This window comes from Ovis aries, chromosome 5 (genome assembly GCF_016772045.2).
Source record: "Ovis aries strain OAR_USU_Benz2616 breed Rambouillet chromosome 5, ARS-UI_Ramb_v3.0, whole genome shotgun sequence".
In the NCBI taxonomy this organism is placed as follows: domain Eukaryota; kingdom Metazoa; phylum Chordata; class Mammalia; order Artiodactyla; family Bovidae; genus Ovis; species Ovis aries.
The window spans coordinates 11,636,186-11,657,451 of record NC_056058.1 but is presented as its reverse complement, the minus strand read 5'-3'; the positions used below and the strand labels follow the sequence as shown (position 1 = coordinate 11,657,451).

Genomic DNA, 21,266 nt, shown 5'->3' with positions numbered 1-21,266 from the left:
GTCTGTTAACAATAGATGTTTCCATTGCATTATCCATAAGATATTACCTTCAGTCCTATCACTGAGAATAGGATCATATGCCAATGACTTAATCCAGTTCCAGATAAAGAACAAATGATTACTGTGAAAGCCTTATACTTATCGTGTGTGTGCTCAGTCACTCAGTGGTGTCCAACTCTATAACCCGCCAGACTCCTCTGTCCATGGAATTTTCCAGGCAAGAACACTGGTGCCAGTTGTCATCTCTTACTCCAGGCGATCTTCCCAACCCAGGGATTGAACCTTGAGTCTCCTGTGTCTCCTCCATTGGCAGGCGGATTCTTTACTACTGAGCCACCTGAGTGCAATTATTGCTGCAAAATTAATCTCCATAAGGACGATAAACATTTAGACCAATGCCCTAGTAAAACTTAATAGTATTATCATGTTCCACAAATTTCCTCTAACCTTGAGTCTTATTGTGTTATTGATCCCATGTATTTCTCCACTTGCTTTAACAATTTGATTTGTTTTCTTTTATTGTTATATTTATCAGCCTTTTTCTTCTGGTCTGAGTAATGTAATAAAATACATAATAAAAATAGATAATTATTAGTCAGGCAAGGCAAATGTTGGTAATTTTCCTCCGGCATCTTATTTGCTTTGAAACCTTCTTTCTCATTGGCTTATTTACAAGAATGTACCTGAATTTTCACTTCTCTCCTTAATCATCTTATATCATTGTGTTTCTTACACATTTCTGGTGAAGTCCACACAGAAACATTGTGAAATAAAATCAATTGTATCATGAACGTCTTAGCAATTGGGTATGATCTTAGACCTGTAGTGAAAAACTTACTCTTTTTTTTTTTGGCTGTGCTGGGTCTTCATTGAGCTGTGCAGGCTGTTCATTGCGGCGTATGGGCTTTTCCCTAGTTGTGGTGCACGGGGGCTTCTCTAGTTGCAGTGGGCAGGTTTAGTTGCCCAAGACATGTGGAATCTGTTTTCCCAACCAGGGATTGCACCTGAGTCTCCTGCATTGGGAGGTAGATTCTTTTTTTTTCTTTCAATTTTTACTTTATTTTACTTTACAATACTGTATTGGTTTTGCCATACATTGACATGAATCCACCACGGGTGTACATGCAATCCCAAACATGAACTCCCCTCCCACCTCCCTCCCCACAACATCCCTCTGGGTCATCCCCATGCACCAGCCCCAAGCATGCTGTATCCTGCATCGGACATAGACTGGTGATTCGATTCTTACATGATAGTATACATGTTTCAACCGGACCACCAGTGAAGTCCCTCATGGAAAACTTTTTAATGTGTCTTTGTGAAGAAAGCTCTTCTATGGAGAACTACTTTCATTTGACAGAGAAGTGCTGAGAGTAAGACAAGGAAAAAGGGAAGTGGACAAGATTAGCTGGATCCATTTCCCCAGAAGCACAAAAATGTATGGTCATCAGTCAGAATCACCTCTGTGGTGAGTTGGTGAAAACAGCGGAGCTGTCAAGGGAGAATCAGGGGTGTGGATGAAGAGCTTTCTAGTAACTGAGAAGTGAGAGGTGGTTTTATTTTAAGCACCAAATCTAGGGAACAGCTCCATGGCTGGCACTCCTGTTCACTCTAGTGCACAGGTTCCTCCACTGTTGTCATTAGAACAGCTGCAGAGATTAATTACCTGAGACCTTTGTTCATACTGAGGTACCCCTGACCTCCAGCAAGAACCACTGATTCTGAACTTCAGAGATCGGGGTATGTGCATGCCTGCTAGGTCACTTCAGTCGTGTCCAACTCTTTGTGATCCTATGGACTGTAGCCCACCAGGCTCCTCTATCCATGGGATTCTTCAGGCAAGAATACTGGAGTGGGTTGCCATTCCCTTCTCCAGGGGATCTTCTCCACCCAGGGATTGAACACGCATCTCCTGTGTCTTCTGCAGTGCAAGCAGACTCTTTACCAGCCACCAGGGAAGCCCCAGGGGGCATGTGCTGTTCTGCAAAAGTAGTAACAATAAAATGCATGTAACTGACCTAAGGGAGAAGGCGATGGCACCCCACTCCAGTACTCTTGCCTGGAAAATCCCATGGACGGAGGAGCCTGGTGGGCTGCAGTCCATGGGGTCGCTAAGAGTCAGACACGACTAAGCGACTTCACTTTCACTTTTCACTTTCCTGCATTGGAGAAGGAAATGGCAACCCACTCCAGTGTTCTTGCCTGGAGAATCCCAGGGACAGGGGAGCCTGGTGGGTTACCATCTGTGGGGTTGCACAGAGTTGGACACGACTGAAGCGACTTAGCAGCAGCAGCAGCAGCAGCAGCAGCAACTGACCTGAAATTTAAATAAATAGTTTTTCTCGTATTGCACTTTGGAGATTTCATTGTGCTTTGGGGTATGATAGTAACTGATTAATTTCCAATATTCTGTATATCTACATTATGTTTGATGACTACAAAATAGATATCCTTTATGATACTGATGGAAATTTTGTTTGCTTTTCTTGTTATATTTATCAGTCTTTTTCTTCTGATCTGAGTAACATAATAAAATAAATAACTATTGGTTTTTGTAGCTAGGCTTCTGCCATTATGAGTAAATCTTGAGGGTTTTTTTTTTAATATTTCTTGGTAGAATTAGAAAGGAGATCCATATCATCATCAACACTTTTCATTTATAGTAACAACTTACTGGGTGTAAAAATTATTTCATCAAGTGGCATACCTCTTATTAATACATGGTTGAGAGTCTTTTGATCTTCCTTTCTGTTAAATATCTAATTGTGATATATCTATTGAGTTGTCTATCCTTTTCTCACTCATTCATATGAGTTATTTACATAATCAAAACATTAGTGCTAGTCATACATGTTGCAGATTTCTTCAAGTATATGACTTCTATTTGGATATCCTCCTCAGTTTTGCTTCAGATGAATACAAGTCCTTCATTTTAATTATGTAGTTGTAGTTTGTCAATACTTTCCATAATGGCCTGTACCCAATACGTCTTGTTTATGAAATCCAAAGGTCTTGCATTTATGTATTTTAAATATGTAACAGTTCATTTAGTTCCAACTTTTAACCTCCCTATTATGATATTTAAATTTCAAATCTTCTCTATTCTCTTCATTTATGAAACTCACATTTCTATGAACATCTTGATTAGACCTCAAGTGACTTAGATTACTAATCTGATAAAAAGAAAATTGTTTGAATAGATTAGTGAAGAAGTGAAGTGAAGTCGCCCAGTCATGTCCAACTCTTTGCAACCCCACGGACTGTAACCTACCAGGCTCCTCAGTCCATGGAATTTTCCAGGCAAGAGTACTGGGGTGGGTTACCATTTCCTTCTCCAGGGGATCTTCCCAACCCAGGGATTCGAACCTGAGTCTCCCGCATCGCAGGCAGATTCTTTACCAGCTGAGCCACCAGAGAAGCCAGATTAGTACCATGTTCATTTTTTGTTCGTTTTTTGCTTTATATCTGATTTTGTTGTTGTTGTTGTTTATATATCTTATTGTAATATAGTTGATTTACAATATTGTGTTAGTTTCAGGTGTATAGCAGAGTGACTCAAGTTATACATATGCATTTATTCATTATTAGATTTTTTTTTCTCATACAGGTTGCCACAGAATTTTGAGTAGACATCCCTGTGCTATACAGTAGGTCATTGATGGTTGTCTATCTTATATATAGTAATAGTGTGTGTATGTTCATCCTGATCTGATTTGTCCTTCACCCCCATGTTTTCCCTTTGGTAACCATAAGTTTGTTTTCTATATTGAAAGTCTGTTGGTAAGACTATTGTAAGTCTGTTTTGCAAATAAGTTAATTTGTATCTTTTAAAAATTATATTCCATATATGAGTGATATCATATTTGTCTTTGACTTACTTCACTTAGTATGATAATCTAAAGATTATCACATCCAAGTTGCTACAAATTGCATTTTATTCTTTTTTATGGCTGACAAATAAACGAGATCCAACCAGATCCAAACGAGATCTCCTTCTCCATTCTGAAGGAGATCAGCCCTGGGATTTCTTTGGAAGGAATGATGCTGAAGCTGAAACTCCAGTACTTTGGCCACCTCATGCAAAGAGCTGATTCATTGGAAAAGACTCTGATGCTGGGAGGGATTGGGGGCAGGAGGAGAAGAGGACGACAGAGGATGAGATGGCTGGATGGCATCACTGACTTGATGGAGGTAAGTCTGAGTGAACTCGGAGGATTGGTGATGAACAAGGGAGGCCTAGTGTGCTGCGATTCATGGGGTCGCAAAGAGTCAGACACGACTGAGCGACTGAACTGAACTGAATAGTCCTTTGTATGTATGTACCAAGTCTTCTTTTTAAAAACAAATGTTTGGAGTATAGTTGATTTTAGTGTTACATTAGTTTCAGGTATACAGAAAAGTGTATCAATTATATGTATACATATGTTCATCCTTTTTTAATGATTATTTTCCCATATAGACTGTTACAGGGTATTGAGTAGAGTTCCTTGGGGTATAAAGCAGGTTCTTGTTGGTTATCTATGAACCACATCTTCATCCACTCCTCAGTCAATGGACTTCCATGTCCTGGCTATTATAAATAGTGCTGCAGTGAACACTGTGGTGCATGTATCTTTCCAGATTACAGTTTCCTCCAGATATATATGCCCAGCAGTGGGACTGATGAATCATACAATAGTTCTATTTTTAGTTTTTTAAGGAACTTCTATACACAGTGTTTGTACCAATAGGCATTCTTACCAACAGTGTAAGAGGGTTCTATTTTCTCCATACCCTATCCAGCAGCTATTGCTTGTAGATTTTTTTTTTTTGATGATGACCATTTTTTGGCTAATAGCTTTTTAAATTTTTTTAAATTCAACTTTTATTGGAGTACAGGTGCTTTACAATGTTGTGTTAGTTTCTACAGTACATCAAAGTGAATCAGCTATACATATACATATATCCCTTCTTTTTTGGCTTTCCTTTCCATTTAGATCACCACAGAGCACAAATAGAGTTCCCTGAGCTATACAGTGGGTTCTCATTGGGTATCTATTTTATACATAGTGCCAATAGTGTATATATGTCAATCCCATCCCCTTTCCCACCCCACTGTGCCCATATGTTTGTTCTCTACATCTGTGTCTCTATTTCTGTCTTGCAAATAAGATCATCTATACCATTTTTCTAGATTCCACACATATGCATTAATATACAATACTTTTTTTTCTTTCTGAGTTACTTCACTCTGTATGATAGTCTGTAGGTCCATCCATATCTCTACAAATGACTCAATTTCATTTATTTTTATGGTTGAGTAATATTCCAGTGTATCCATCTACCACATCTTCTCTAGTCACTCATCTGCCAATGGACAATTAGATGGCTTCCATGTTCTGGCTATTGTAAATAGTGCTGCAATGAACATTGGGATGCATATGCCTTTTTTAAATATTTTTTAATTTTATTTATATTTTTAATTTAAGGATAATTGATTTACAGAATTTTGTGGTTTTCTGTCAAACAGTTTTCACTGGGTATAAGCCCAGTAGTAGGATTTCAGGGTCTTATGGTAGTTCTATTTTTAGTTTTTTAAGGAACTTCCATACTGAACTTCATAGTGGCTGTATTAATTTACATTCCCACCACAGTGCATGTAGGTTTCCTTTTATCCACACCCTATCCAGCATGTATTGTTTGTAGATTATTTGATGATGGCCATTGAGGTGATACTTCATTGTGGTTTTGATTTACGTTTCCTCAATAACCTCAGATATGCAGATGACACCACCCTTATGTCAGAAAGTGAATAAGAACTAAAAAGCCTCTTGATGAAAGTGAAAGAGGAGAGTGAAAAAGTAAAGCTCAACATTCAGAAAACGAAGATCATAGTATCCGATCCCATCACTTCATGGGAAATAGATGGGGAAACAGTGGAAACAGTGTCAGATTTCATTTTCAGGGGCTCCAAAATCACTGCAGATGGTGATTGCAGCCATAAAATTAAAAGACGCTTACTCCTTGGAAGAAAAGTTATGACCAATCTAGATAGCATATTCAAAAGCAGAGACATTACTTTGCCGACTAAAGTCCGTCTAGTCAAGGCTATGGTTTTTCCTGTGGTCATGTATGGATGTGAGAGTTGGACTGTGAAGAAAGCTGAGCACCGAAGAATTGATGCTTTTGAACTGTGGTGTTGGAGAAGACTCTTGAGAGTCCCTTGGACTGCAAGGAGATCCAACCAGTCCATTCTGAAGGAGATCAGCCCTGGGATTTCTTTGGAAGGAATGATGCTAAAGCTGAAACTCCAGTACTTTGGCCACCTCATGTGAAGAGTTGACTCATTGGAAAAGATTCTGATGCTGGGAGGAATTGGGGGTAGGAGGAGAAGGGAACGACAGAGGATGAGATGGCTGGATGGCATCACTGACTCAATGGACGTGAGTCTGAGTGAACTCCGGGAGTTGGTGATGGACAGGGAGGCCTGGTGTGCTGCGATTCATGGGGTCGCAAAGAGTCGGACATGACTGAGCGACTGAACTGAACTGAACTGAACTGAATGATTAGTATTGTTAAGCATCTTTTCATGTGCTATTTGGCCATTTGCTTGTCTTCCTTGGAGAAATGTCTGTTTAGATCTTCTGCCCATTTTTTGAGTGGATTTTTTTTTTATATTGAGCTGCATGAAATGTTTGTGTATTTTAGAGGTTACTCTCTTGCCAATTGCTTTATTTGCAAATATTTTCTTCCATCCTGAGGGCTGCCTTTTTGTTTCATTTTGACACCTTTCTGTATTCTTTTCTTAGATGTCCAATTGAGAAATTTCTATCCTCATTTTTATCCATTTGTCATTTGTGAAACTTATAACCCCTCTTTTATTTTGTGACTTAATGTTTTACATACTATTAGATGGACAAAAATATACCCTGTTGAATGTTGCTACTAATAGAAATAGAAGCCCTTGGTGGCTCAGTGGTAAAGAATCTGCCTGCAATGCAGGAGACACTGATTTGATCCCTGGGTCAGAAAGATCCCCTGAAGAAGGCAATGGCAACCCACTCCATTATTCTTGCCTGGAAAATCCCATGAACAGAGAAGCCTGATGGGCTACAGTCCATGGCGTCACTAAAGAGTCTGACATGACTAAGAGACCAAACAACAGCAACAGAAATAAATGAACTGTTGCATGTCTCAGGAGTGTATAGAGCTCTCTATGTAAGGTCTGGTGGTCCAGGGAGGAAGGGCAATGGTGGATGTGTGTGTTATAAAATGTCTTCAACTTTTCAAAACTTATGCAAGGGCAGAAGTGTAGTATGCAATTTGGCCCCACTCAGAGAGATACCACCTTTGCCTGAGCACCTGGCAGGTAATCATTAAATGCTGGAAATTTCCTTAGTGATAGCAGTGATGTTATTCATCCTGGTTATTCATACTGGGTAATGTGAACAATACCTAATAGTTTATTCTAATGAGATCACTGAAGATGGAGTATAGCCATGCTAACCATTGCATAAATAGAGCTTTGGGCAAAATGACATCACAACCTGGAAGCTGGAAATTGAGTTCAACCATATGGGCAACAATTTAACTAAGCGTGTTTATGTTATGAAGCCTCTATAAAAATTCTAGACACTGAAACTCAGGTCAGCTACCTAGTTAACAATATTCTTTTTGTATATTATCATGCCCTTTCGCCAGGAAGAGATAATGGGTCTGGACTCTACAGAGAAAGGATAACAAGAACCTTCACCTATGGGACTTCTAGGTCCAACCTTGTATATATCTTCCTTGTCTGATTCTAATTTGTATCCTTTGCGGTAATAAAACTAATATCATAAGTATAGATTTCTCCTGAGTTTTGTGAGTCATTCTAACACATTACTGAACCCAAGGGATTCCCCCTAATTTGACTGTTCTAGAGAATTATTGAGTGTGAGGAAGTCCCTGATTTGTATAAATAAGGGTGGTACTGGGAATCCTTGAACTTTTAGCTGGTATTTGAAGTGAAGGCAATCTCATGAGGAATGTTCCCTTAAGCTTTGTGGCTTGGCAAACTCTTTGCAGCAAGGCAGGGGGTGAGAAAAAATCAAGCCAAGATGAAGCCCCTCAAAGGTCTCTGAAAACCACCAGAGAGCTCTGGAGCTAGAAAGATCCCTTAGAGTCGGCTGGAGTTGGGACAAAATCATACAGTCATTGGATGTGGGCTGCCTGGTGGCTCTCTGTAGCTGAGGCAGATTGCTTTAGGAGTTGATTGCAGAGAGCTGAGTAACACCCAACATTGGAGAAATATGTCCCTCATTCCAACAGTAGATATTTTTTTTATTGTGGCAAAATAACATAACATAAAATAATATAAAATTTACTGTCTTAATGATTTCCAAGTAAACTTCACATGGTTTTGCAACCATAACTGCCATCCGTCTGCAGAACTTTTCATCTTCCCCATCTGAAACTCTGTCCCCACTAAACACTAATTCCCCATTTCTCCTCCCAAAGCCTCTGGTAACCAATGTTCTAATCTCTGTCTGCATGTGTCTGACTCCTTTAGGTGCCTTATATAAGTGGAATCTTTCAATTTTTGTTCTTTGTGTCTGGATACATAATATGATTGGGGATATGGTGGTTGGAATGGGAAGGGAAGAATTATCAGAAAAGTTGGTAATTGACTTTGGCAGACATTCTTCCATCTGCTCCTTGGAAAGCATACATGTGAGGTTTCCTAGGGAAGTCCCAGTTGATAACTCAGTATTAATCATATCTCATTTTAATTTCAAAATACCCTAGTTTGAACAAGGAATTAGTCATCCTATATGCTCAAAAATCTGGCCACGACCATTACGAAACAAAAATGCACTAAATATTTTGGTCCTTAAGGTAGAGTCTAGATCCTCAAATCAAGGTGTAGGCAAAAAAATCATAGGAAAAGTATAGAAACAATAGAAAGCAAGAGCTATGATTATTTTGCATTGCTAGAAACAAGACTCCCTATGAACAGAGGTCCTGGATAATGTATAGAGAGAGTGAGAAGGGTATACTCATGTGCTTCATAAAGTCCAGGAGAGCTATGACTTGTGTGGGAAGTCCAAAATAACTTATTATTTCCATTAAAGCTATTCTAAGGGCTTCCCTGGTGGCTCAGAGGTTAAAGCATCTGCCTCCAATGCGGGAGACCCGGGTTTGATCCCTGGGTTGGGAAGATCCCCTGGAGAAGGAAATGGCAATCCACTCCAGTATTCTTGCCTAGAAAATCCCATAGATGGAGAAGCCTAGTAGGTTACAGTCCATGGGGTCGCAAAGAGTCAGACACAACTGAGCGACTTCACCTTCACCTTCACTTGACCTTCAAAGCTATTCTAAGAGGAAAAATGGGGCTTCCCTGGTGGCTCAGTGGTAAAGAATCCACCTACCAATGCAGGAGATGCCAGTTTGATCCCTGGGTCAGGAAGAAACCCTGGAGAAGGAAATGGCAACCCATTCCAGCATTCTTGCCTGGGAAATCGGATGGACAGAGGAACCTGGCAGGCTCCAGTTCATGGGGTCACAAAGAGTCAGACATGACTGAGCGACTAAATAACAACAGTTTCAACAACATCAGGAAAAAATGTGTAAACAGAAAGCAGAGTGCCAAATAGTTACAAATCAGTATGGGACTGCAGATTCAGAATTTCTTATTGCACATATTTGAATTTACTGCCTTTCCCAGTATTATGAACCAAAAAAACAAAAAAAAAAAACAATGTTGACACAGGTATTAAAATTAGACTATTCTGATGATAATCCCCCACAGGGCACTCTTGATGTCCTTGTTCCTTAGACTGTAGATGAAGGGGTTCAGCATAGGGGTGACCACAGTGTACATCACCGAGACCACTGCACTCTTCCTGTGGGACGATGAGACAGAGGAGCTGAGATATACCCCAAGGGCTGCTCCATAAAATAAGCAAACAACTGACAGATGAGAACCACAGGTAGAGAAGGCTTTGTACTTCCCATCTGATGAGGAGACTCGGAGAATGGAGGATATAATTCGAATATAAGAGTAAAGGATCCCCGAGAGTGGAACTCCAGCCAAGATGGTACCAATGAAATAGATTAATATGTTACTAGTGGAGATGTCTGAACAGGCAAGGTTGAGAAGTTGAGAAAGCTCACAAAAGAAATGAGGGATTTCCACATCTGCACAGAAGGTAAGCTGTGACATCATCAAGTAGTGAAGTTGAGAATTCAAAAGGCTGATGGAAAATGACACCAGGACCAACAAGCCACAGAGGTGGGGATTCATGATGACCAGGTAATGCAGAGGGTGACAAATGGCCACCAATCGATCATAAGCCATCACTGTCAGAAGGAGACTCTCCAAGCATGCAAAAAGAGGAAAGACAGTCACTTGAGCTAGGCATCCTGCATAAGGGATGGATTTGCTCTGTGTGTGGAGGTTCACTAGCATGTTGGGGACAGTGGTGGTGCTTATACCAATGTCAGCCAAGGACAGATTGGAGAGGAAGAAGTACATGGGGGTGTGGAGGTGAGAATCGGAGCTGACAGCCAGGACGAGGAGCAGGTTCCTGAGCACAGTGACCAGGTACGTGGACAGGAAGAGTCCAAAGAGGAGGGGCTGCAGGTCTGGATCATCTGAGAGCCTCAGGAGGAAGAATTGTGAGACGCGTGTATGATTGTGTGGTTCCATGAAGAAGGGGCACCCTTTTAAAGAGAAGAGGATGTTGAATAAACAACACAAATATAGAGGCACAGACATAAGTGTCCGGAGTTTGGATTTGAACAATTCAAAATTCGGAAATAAAGTATGCATGCTTGAGGACCATACAGCACAATTCATCGAGCAGTATTTCTCAGTGTGAACACATCTCTACTAATGCTGAAGGCATTCATTGTTTTCTTCATACATGTATTTTAGAGGCATGAGGCCAAAGAGTGTTAGAGAAGAAAGGACATTTTGTGATCACAAATCCATGAACACGGTAATATATCTGTCCCCTACCTTTGAGAGAAAGATATAGAATAAAAAGTATTCTTCTCTTTTTAAAGATTATTATAAAAAAATAAAGATTTTTATAACTAAAGTACAAGAAATAGCAGTCAAAAAAAAAAGAAATAGCAGTCAAAATTACTATATCTTATTCAAATGCAGTATAAGAATTTCCCTTGATTTGCACTGTAGTCCCAGAAAGCTAAAAAGCACTGTCTCTGGATTCTAAATTAAAATCAAGTGTTCATGATCAGATAGCATTTGTATAGGCTAATTAATTTCAAGGGTTTTTCATCTTTATTTATACTTATTTATTTCAGCTTTATGATATTCATCTTCCATGGAAGTAACTGCTTATTCAAATATGTGGGTTGTCTGGTCAATGTCTCTTTAAATATAACTCAAATATAAATAGTTGACCTTGATAGACTCCACATTTTGAAAAGTATATTTTTGTTAATAGTGTGAAATCATATGGCATCCACGATCCTGAAGACAGCATTAAGGTATGATGCAGCAATTATTAAATAATAATTAAATTTTAATAAATACTTTGAAGTTTTTCTCATTTTTGTAGAGTTTTTCTCAGTGCTATATACTCTCAGAGAAAGGTTTGAGGTTGAGTTTGCGTTTTACTGTTTTTGTTTGTAAGGCTAGGAAAACTTCTTAATTGTGTCTTTACTCCTAACATTTGTAAAGTGTTGACTTCCCATCAAATCCAGTCCTCTTAAGAATAGTTGAAAGTTTTAAGAACAAAGCCCAGTCTCAAACCCTAAATTGGTCTTCTTATGCCAGATTAAGAGCTGTTCAAGCAGTTCTTTTTTATTGAGGAATCAAGTTTCAATCAACATTGAACTCCCTGAAGGCAACTCAAGTCTTCATTTCTCCTGACAGGTCAAAGTATGAGTATAATTGGGAAAAATCAAAATGGGAAAAAAAATAGTAATATCACAAACAGTTGGGAAGTTTGTGCATCTGTAAAATGGGTACATTAATTGAACTGAACTTACAGGTTTGCTGTAACCAATTAAAGTACTCACAGTTACAAGCAACTGGTCACCATAGTCTAGCCTAGTTAACACATAAAATTAGCTTTCACATGCCCTTTTAACTTCCCAACTTCTGTCTGTTATACTTTGGAGGCTTGTTTGAATACCCAGATAAGTTGAATTTAAAAATTGAAAAACCAAAACCTATGTATGTATCTTAATTTAATTGAACTTACAGTCATTGTAATGTTGATATAGCTATCACAAAAAGGAATCTGTGCCCTATTTGTCTAGTCAAAAAAAAAACAAAAACAAAAAACTAGAGGGAAAATTTTGCTCCCCCTGCATGATCTTATTCTCTTGCACTTCAATGTTTCCCAAGTTAAACACATCATGAGTTGGGTAAGCATATTTTCTTTCAGTGTTTCCATAACATTTGTATTGTTTATGTATTCATAAGAAGTGTTCTTGAAAACTTTACTAGATACTACCTATCATAGATGAGTTCCTATTTACCACTCTATGAAATTCTGCTATTTCAACACATAATATGATTTATGATATTACCTGAGAGACAAATTTTATTTTCCTTTTCAATTTTTTATTATGACACAGCTAAGAAAATTCTTGGGCCCCTATCTATATTACACAAATAAAAATCCCCAAAGACATATGCATCTAAGACTATTGTTTGAGTTTTTAAAATTGAAGCATGTGCAATTTTCCTATTCCTATCTTGTTTTTCTTGTGTGATAAAAAAAATCACACAAAAGCAAGTGCATGCTCTGATTGTCAAGGTATAAAATTAGAAAGATCTCTGGAATCTCACTGGCAATAGGCTTTTCATGATAAAATCACAGAAAAATTTCCATCTTGTATAGGGAATGACATTTCTGTAACTCAAATGTTTTAGATGGGCTGGAAAATGCATTCCTATTCACAGAAAACCCTATCATCCATAATATTCATACAATAAAAGCCCCTGAAAACCACTTCGTTCATTTGTTAATTCACAGATAAACTCACCAAATCCCCAAAAGAAGAAACCCATGGTTCTACTTCCATTTGATCACCTGGGACTACAGCAGGTTTCAGAAGAAAACAAGCAATCCACTCTGGTGGGACAGAGTCCTGGGACTGGAATTGGGAGGCCCTTGTCTAAGGCCCAAACCTTTCATACACTAAATATGGAGTGTGTGTAAATCTCCCTATCTCTCTGCAAAGGCATTCCTCACATTGAAGTCAGGCCAATAACACCCATTTGTTGGACATGCAGGGTGTCAAGGAAGGGGAAATGACCCTTCTGGAGTTCTTGTGGCTGGATTAATAATAAAATCAACACAGGGCGCATTAACAGGAGAAAAGGGAATCAAATATTAATATTAATTTGTGAAGATCACGTAAAAATGGAACCTAAGAAGTGGCCAAAACAGGCAGCTTTTATCCTCTTTAGATAAAGAAACAAGACATTTGTAAGAAATTGACAGGACAAAGAAACTTAAGCTTTGAGTTGCTTCATTAGCGAAGAATCTAAACAGTTTGAGCTTGAGGTCGTGTATTGAAGAAATAATGAGTTTTGTTTAAACAGATTTCTGGGCCCTAAATTCCCTATGTCTGACAATAAGGATGTCCTTCTTCCCCTAGATAAAGCTTCCCAGGTGGGTCAGTGGTAAAGAATCCATCTGCCAAGGCAGAAGATGCAAGAGACACAGGTTTGATCCCTGAGTTGGGAAGATCCCCTGGTGAAAGAAAAGGCAACTCACTCCAGTATTCTTGCCTGGGAAATCTCTGATGGACTACAGTCCATGGAGTTACAGAGTCAGACGCGACTGAACTCACACCTCCCTCTAGATACAGGGAGTGCCCCTTTCATATGAGAGATTTTCCTCCTCAGGGAGACAGAGGAGGATCAGAATTTCCTTCTTGCATTGGCTGCTTCAGAAGTAACTTCATTTCAAACTGATCAATACATCATTGCACTATGCTTTGTGGCAACCCATCCTGATCTCCGTTAGAGATATCTGAAGAGGTCAGCACTTAATAAATATTCTGTCATAGGTTTTGAATCAGAAGTTGAATCATTACTGGAGTAGTTGGATATTGATGAAACACAATCCTAATAAAATTTAATGATCTTATATTCTATTTTATATAGGAGAGGTAGAAGCCTATTGAAAAATTTACATGGCTCAAAACAGCCTGGAGTTAAAACTTCCCTCCAAGTCCTCCCCACCATTCTATGCAAAGCAAAGAACTCTCTCACCCGAAGAAAAAAATGGTCATTAAGGTTGATTACCCCCAGCTCCCAGCTGGTTCAGCCTCTGGCAGATCTCCAAAATTCCGTGCCCCAGCCGTTTAAGAGATAACTACTCTGAAAAACCTTGGTAAAGAACAGACTCCCTTAAGACAGTAACTTTCCACATACATGCCTATATATATTTACTCTTTTCTTGGATAAGTGCAACAGCTCACTAATCTGACTGCTGCCACTTCTTGCCTCATTAAAGGAGATCTGTTCCTGTAGAGTGCCGGTCTCATTCTCTTTCAGAATCTCGCCTTCTCTAACTCCCTTACCCTACATTTTTGGTGCCAAAACCTGGGAGGTTGAGGTTCCTTCTCATTCTCCAGCCAGCTCTTTACAGCGTGGAAGCCTGCCGAGCTCACTTTCCCGCCTGGGCTTTCAAGACCTCCTCGGGAGGAGACGCCCTGTGCCTTCGTGAGCAGTACAAGTCCTGCGTAAGGGCTTTATTGGTTTTCCACGTAACCCAAGGAATATTGGTCTCTCTCTCTCTCTTCCTCTTTTCTCTGCACTTTCTTTTCCACGAGACCGACCAACTCCAGGACAGAGGCCTTTTGCCATTTGACCACTCTACGTGCAACACTCCACTCGAGCCGGCCCCTAGATTAAGGTAAGATCTGGACGGTGTTCTAGAGGCGTCCTGTAACCCAGTCCTCTCCAGGTCCCGGGGACCCAGAGTGGCCTAGGGCCACTCTGTAGATGACGGTGGGGGAACGCTCCGTCCCCCACTCGACACAGAGCCCTCTTCTCGTAACTGCTATTGCGACTACAGGTGACAACTTGAGCTCCCAATAAGAGCCTCCGCTCGCCTTTCAATTATCCGGTCTGGCCAATCTGTCCCCAAAGATTCCCCTCTGGCCCGTGTTCTCAAAAGTCTCAAACCACTCTCACTCACTGAACTCAAAGCTAACGGCGTAAAACAACTCTGTATACAGATCTGCCCTCAATACCAATTAGACAACCAAAACCTCTGGTCTGAGTTTGGGACTTTCGATTTCAACATTTTATCAGATCTCACTAACTTCCTCAAACAGAATGGCAAATGATCAAAGGTCCCCTATATTCAAGCCTTCTGAGACCTTAAAAGCTGTCCTTCTCTCTACAAAGACTGTTCTACCTATGAAATCCTCCTCTGCTCTCTCTCCCCCTCCATTACAAAAGAAACCAAATCTAAAGCCCCTAAAAGGTCCCCTAAACCCTCAGCCCCCAATTTTGACACAGCAGATGAGCCTCCTCCCTACCGCCCCGGAGAAAAAGCTTCTGGAGATGAGACCCCATCCTCTAGCCCTTCCTCCTCCAAAACAGAAGGCGATGACTCCAGAACCCCCAAAGAGATTTCCAGCCCCCTCCATCAGCCAGAACCTGAAGCAAACACATTTCCTCTCAGAGAGGCAGTGGGACTGGAGGGCCCTACATGGGTTCATGTGCCTTTCTCAATTTCTGATATACGCCAAATCGAAGAAAAATTGGGATCCTTTTCAAAAAATCATACTAGATACAGAAACAATTCCTCCACCCTACACGAACATATCATTTAACCTAAAATGATCTTTATTACATCCTAAATGCCACTTTAGTTTAGTCAGTTCAATTCAGTCGCTCAGTTGTGTCCAACTGCGACCCCATGAATCACAGCACACCAGGCCTCCCTGTCCATCACCAACTCCCGGAGTTCACTCAGACTCACGTCCATCGAGTCCGTGATGCCATCCAGCCATCTCATCCTTGGTCGTCCCCTTCTTTTCCTGCCCCCAATCCCTCCCAGCATCAGAGTCTTTTCCAATGAGTCAACTCTTCGCATGAGGTGGCCAAAGTACTGGAGTTTCAGCTTTAACATCATTCCCTCCAAAGAAATCCCAGGGTTGATCTCCTTCAGAATGGACTGGTTGGATCTCCTTGCAGTCCAAATGCCACTTTAAGCCCTGATGGAAAGAAACGGATATGACAGCCAGCCTGGGCTCATGCTGATCAGCTCCATAACCAAGATAAGACTAATCTGGTGGTTGATGATATAGTCCCTTTAACTGAGCCACGGTGGACATATCAAACAGGCGATGCTGACATCCGGTACCTGCATCATATGATCATCTGTTTATTAGGAAAAAATACTAAAAAGCTCTCACATTCATATTAACTATGATAATATTAGAGAAATGACTCAAGAAAAAGATTAAAATCCTGCCCTTTTTCTTTCACAGCTTACTGAGGCAGTCCAAAAACACACTAATCTAGATATTTCCACCCCTGCCAACTTCTGTACCTACATGTCCAGTTCATAAGCCAGTCAGCCCCTGATATTCACTGAAAACTACGCCAGCTAGAAAAGGGCCCTGAGACCCCCCAAAGAGACCTTCTAGAAATAGCCTTCAAGATGTTCAGTTATAGAGACAAAGAGGTTAACAGAAAAAAAAAGACCGTGAGAGAAAAGCTAAATACGCCTTTTTGGCGGCAGCCCGGCTGAAGCCATCCCAGACTGGAACTTAAGACTCCCTCCCAGACCCTGCTTCTGATGCAACCAGTCAGGACACTGGACAAAAACATGCCCAACCTGTAGTCAGTGGGGACACTGAGAGGTAGACTGAGAGGTCCACACCTCCCAGACCTGGAGAGTGAAATGTCCACAGGGACGCCCCGGCACCCCTGGAGACATCCCCACTTCTCCCCAAAATGCCAGCCCAACCCTATGAGAGCTGTTCCAATGACAGGGCCCGGGTTCCAGCCCCCCAGTCTGTGTCCCAGACATGAGCTTGGAACTTAGGGTAGACGGGGTAGTGGCCAAAAAAAGACCTACCTTATAGTAGACACTGGAGCTGCTTTCTCTCTCTTAACTTCCTACTCTGGCCCAACTCAAGACTCAGAACTCACAATCAAGGGGGTCTCTGGAGTTCCCTTAAGGCCAAAAATCAGCCCTCCATTACTGTCAATTTAAAAAATCAACCCTCATACACTCATTCCTCATAATGTCTCAGTTCCCTATGACACTCCTAAAGAGAGATTTGTTATCCAAATTGGAAGTCTTTATTAACATAACCCCCCCCCCCGAAACAATCTCTACATTCTGCATGCAGATGACATCTGCTGCTGCTGCTGCTAAGTCACTTCAGTCATGTCCGACCCCATAGATGGCAGCCCACCAGGCTCCCCGATCCCTGGGATTCTCCAGGCAAGAACACTGGAGTGGGTTGCCATTTCCTTCTCTAATGCATGAAAGTGAAAAGTGAAAGTGAAGTCGTGTCTGACTCTTAGTGGCCCCAGGGACTGCAACCCACCAGGCTCCTCTGTCCATGAGATTTTCCAGGCAAGAGTACTGGAGTGGGGTGCCATTGCCTTCTCCGGCAGATGACATCTAGATCATTCCTATCCCTCACCCCTGACCTTCCCTTGGATCTACCCATCTTAGACCCCCAAGTCTGGGACACTGATCACCCATCCATAGCCAAACATCATCCCCCAGTCCACATTACCCTAAAAGACCCCTTGGCTATAATCCCCCAACAACAGTACTATCTCACCCCAGAGGCCCACAAGAGACTTAAGTCTATCAAAGACTGCCTTCCTCAAGCCTCTATCTTAATTCCTACCCATTCACCACACAACACGCCTATTCTGGCGGTAAAGAAGAGACCAAACTCTTGGAGACTGGTCCAGGATCTGCAAAAAATCAATGATGCCATCATGCTGACATTCCCAGCAGTCCCTAACCCTTACACCCTTCTGTCTGCCATACCCCCCGACTGAAACCCACTTCACGGTATTAGATCTCAAAGACGCCTTTTCCACCATCCCCCTCCACCCTCTCTCCCAACCCGTTTTTGCCTTCACCTGGCAAGACCCCAAGACTCATGTTTCCCAACAATTAACATGAACAGTTCTCCCCCAAGGGTTCAGAGACAGCCCCCACTTTTTTGGACAGGCTTTATAAAAGGACCTACAGACACTCGACCTAGCCCCAAGTCATCTCCTCCAATATGTAGATGACCTCCTCCTTTGTAGCCCAACCCAAAAACTCTGCCTCCAACATTCTGCCAAACTCCCCGGGGCCCTGGGATCCTGCAATTATCGGGTGTCCCAATCCAAGGCCGAAGTAGTACAGACAAACGTCACCTACCTGGGGCTCTCCATATCCCACCAACAAAGAACGATTCCCCCAGATAGAATCCAGGCCTTAATTAACTGTCCACTTCCAAAAACAAAAAGGGAACTCCTGTATCCTTGGCCTCCTAAACTTTTTCCATATCTGGATCCCTAACTTCCCCCTCATTACAAAGCTGCTCTATGAGACAACTAAAGGATGTCTGGATGAGCCCCTCTTAAACCCTTCCTTGCTGGCCAATCCTATTCGCCAGCTCACCCAGAGCCTCCTCCAAGTGCCAACTCTCCACCTGCCAGATCACACCGGACCATTCTTTCTCTTTGCCCATTCCAAACAAGAACAGGCCCTGAGACTTCTATGTCAGCGGGCCAGAGACATCTGGGCTCCCACAGCTTATCTACCAGAAGAGCTTGACATGGTGACCAATTTGTTTATTTTTAGCTGTGCTAGGTCTTTGTTGCTGTGGACAGGCTTTCTTCAGCTGCAATAGGCAGGGGCTACTGTCTAGTTGCAGAAGACAATTTCTCACTGTGGCTTCTCTTGTTCCAGAGCACGGGCTCTAGGGTATGCGGGCTTCAGTGGCTGCAGCGCACGGGCTCAGTAGTTGTGTCATGGGCACGAGGGGTCCTCCCAGACCAGGGATCAAACCTGTGTCCCCTGCATTGGCAAGCAGGCTCTTGTCCACTACATCACCAGGAAAGTCTTCCTTCTTTCTTTCATTCTCTCTCTCTTTCTCTTCCTCTCTCTCTTTTTAATTTTTGTGAGTGACTATTTTTTAAAAAAAAATAATTGAATGTTGTAGATTCTATTAAATGGAAACTGATGAGTCCCTTAGAAAGTGACACAAAGACATACAAGCACTGTTTCATCTTTTGCCTAGTCCAGCAAGACATTGCTGGAAGGAATGAAAAAACAATCAGGAAAATGCCCAGTGCGTGGAAGTTTTATTGCCCACACTCTGCTTCTGAGAACTAAGGAAGGGTCTGTCAGTATCCAACTGAGATTTTTGTTCTTGTAGCCTATTCTGGGTAAGGAAGGAAAGGCTCTGAGGAACCTAAAATAGGTAAGTCTCAGTTGTTTCCCTATAGGCAGTCAGAATCCACCAACATAAAAAAAAAAAAAAAGTAATATGTTGTCTCTGGCTTCCCTGGTGGCTCACTGGTAAAGAATCTGCCTGCAACACTGGAGACATTTGATCCCTGAGCCAGGAAGATCCGCTGGAGGATGAAATGGCAACCCATTCCAGTATTCTTGCCTGGAGAATTCCATGGACAGTGGAGCCTGGTGGCTACAGTCCATAGGGTTGGAAAAGTCAGATAAGACTGAGCAACTAAACAACAACAAAATGTTCTCTCAGGATCTAGGGAAAGCTAAACCTCAGATCACCGGTTATTTTAGTTAAGTAACTGGTACTTAGCCTTAAGGAGAATATTAATAATAAAACTACCTAAAATGTACTTTGCTTTAACTGTAATGCCTCCATCACACATCCAGGCATGTGTTAGAATACATATTCTTTCATTCTTTGTCAACACAGTTGTATCAACTGGATATCAATTTAGATGGCAACATTGAGGATCAGAGATGTTAAAGACTTGCTCAGTGTTGTTCAGATAATAAATAGACAAGATTCAAACTTAGATTGTGGTTCTCTGAGGTCCATGCTCTAAGCTTGTTTACTGTCTCCCCACACTTCAGAGAGTTTAGTACAGGATCAGAAGTCTCTTCCAAGCTTTCTAAAGTACACATTTCTTGTTTCCTGCCTCAGAATACAAACCAACACCCTGATGCCATACTCTCTTAGAGAGCAAGAAGGTATAAATTACAAGAATAAAAGAGCAAGTGGACAGGGAAGCAAAACCCAAGAACAGGGACAAGAGAGAGAACTGCCTTGAATTTCGTGAGCTCATCCTTCCTGGAATCCCCACTTCCACCTTCCTTCTGGTAGTTATTAAGCAGGTACCACCACTGTGCTTTCACTGTGTCTACCATGAACCGCTAAAGCTTAGTGATCAGGACATCTCTGCCTGGGATGAAAAGGAAGAGAGTTTGCTTTTTGTTCTTTTTGTTTATAGTGGCTAAGAAAAGCATCTTAAAGATGTCTCAAATCCTAAAACCTTTCAAAAAGTTGATTTCTCATCAAATCCAACCCTCTTAAGAACAACTGATAAATTTAGGACCAAAGTCAGGTATCAAACTCTAAGCTGGCCTTCTTATACCAGCTTAGGAGTTTTTCAAGTCTGTATTTCTTTAGAGAGAGTTTGCATTTCTCCTATGTTTAGTCCTGAATGCAGGCTGTATTAGCAGAGGGGGATATTTTCTAGGTGCCTTATGTATAGCGCTTCATTGTCCTCATTCACATCTGACTTTACCCCCATTTCCACTCCATGGCCTGATAAAAATTTTATACAAATATTGTGTTCCTATCCTCAACTGTAAAGTGATGCTCATGCACGTTGTGGGAGAGGAAATGCAGATAAAAGGAAACAAGCAATAGAAAAATTTAGCTTGGCTCCTGGCAGTTGGAATCCAAAGTAAAGGTTTGTGATACTATGGTTCCTGATATCATTTTCATCACTATCATCTCCATGATCATCTGGAGTGCTTAAGCACGGTTTAGAGGGACCTATTTCTTTGTCAGGTAGAAAAGATGAGAACGGAAGGACAGTAAGTGTGGGATGAAATAGAATTTTAAATAAACAATATTGTAGAGCAATTGTCCTTCAGTTAAAAAAATAGAAATTAAAAAAAAAGAATTTAAAATAAGAGTTCCATGGTCCCTAACACTCACAACAAATCACAACAAATAGACCTTATCTATGTATTCTGGTTCCCTCCCACTGGCTATCTCAACCGTCCCACTGCCTTGACGGTGATCAAACATGGCTCCTCCATCCTTCCTGCATTCAGTGTCTC

At 41.3% G+C, this 21,266-nt stretch overlaps 1 protein-coding gene across 1 annotated transcript; it reads right to left on the bottom strand.

The window, feature by feature from the left end:
* Positions 1-9,739: 9,739 nt before the first annotated feature.
* On the bottom strand, positions 9,740-10,684 carry LOC101105656 (olfactory receptor 7E24-like). The gene has a single exon (XM_012177839.4). It carries the CDS (start codon positions 10,667-10,669, stop codon positions 9,740-9,742), a length of 930 nt encoding a protein of 309 aa, XP_012033229.4. The 5' UTR covers positions 10,670-10,684.
* Positions 10,685-21,266: the final 10,582 nt, after the last annotated feature.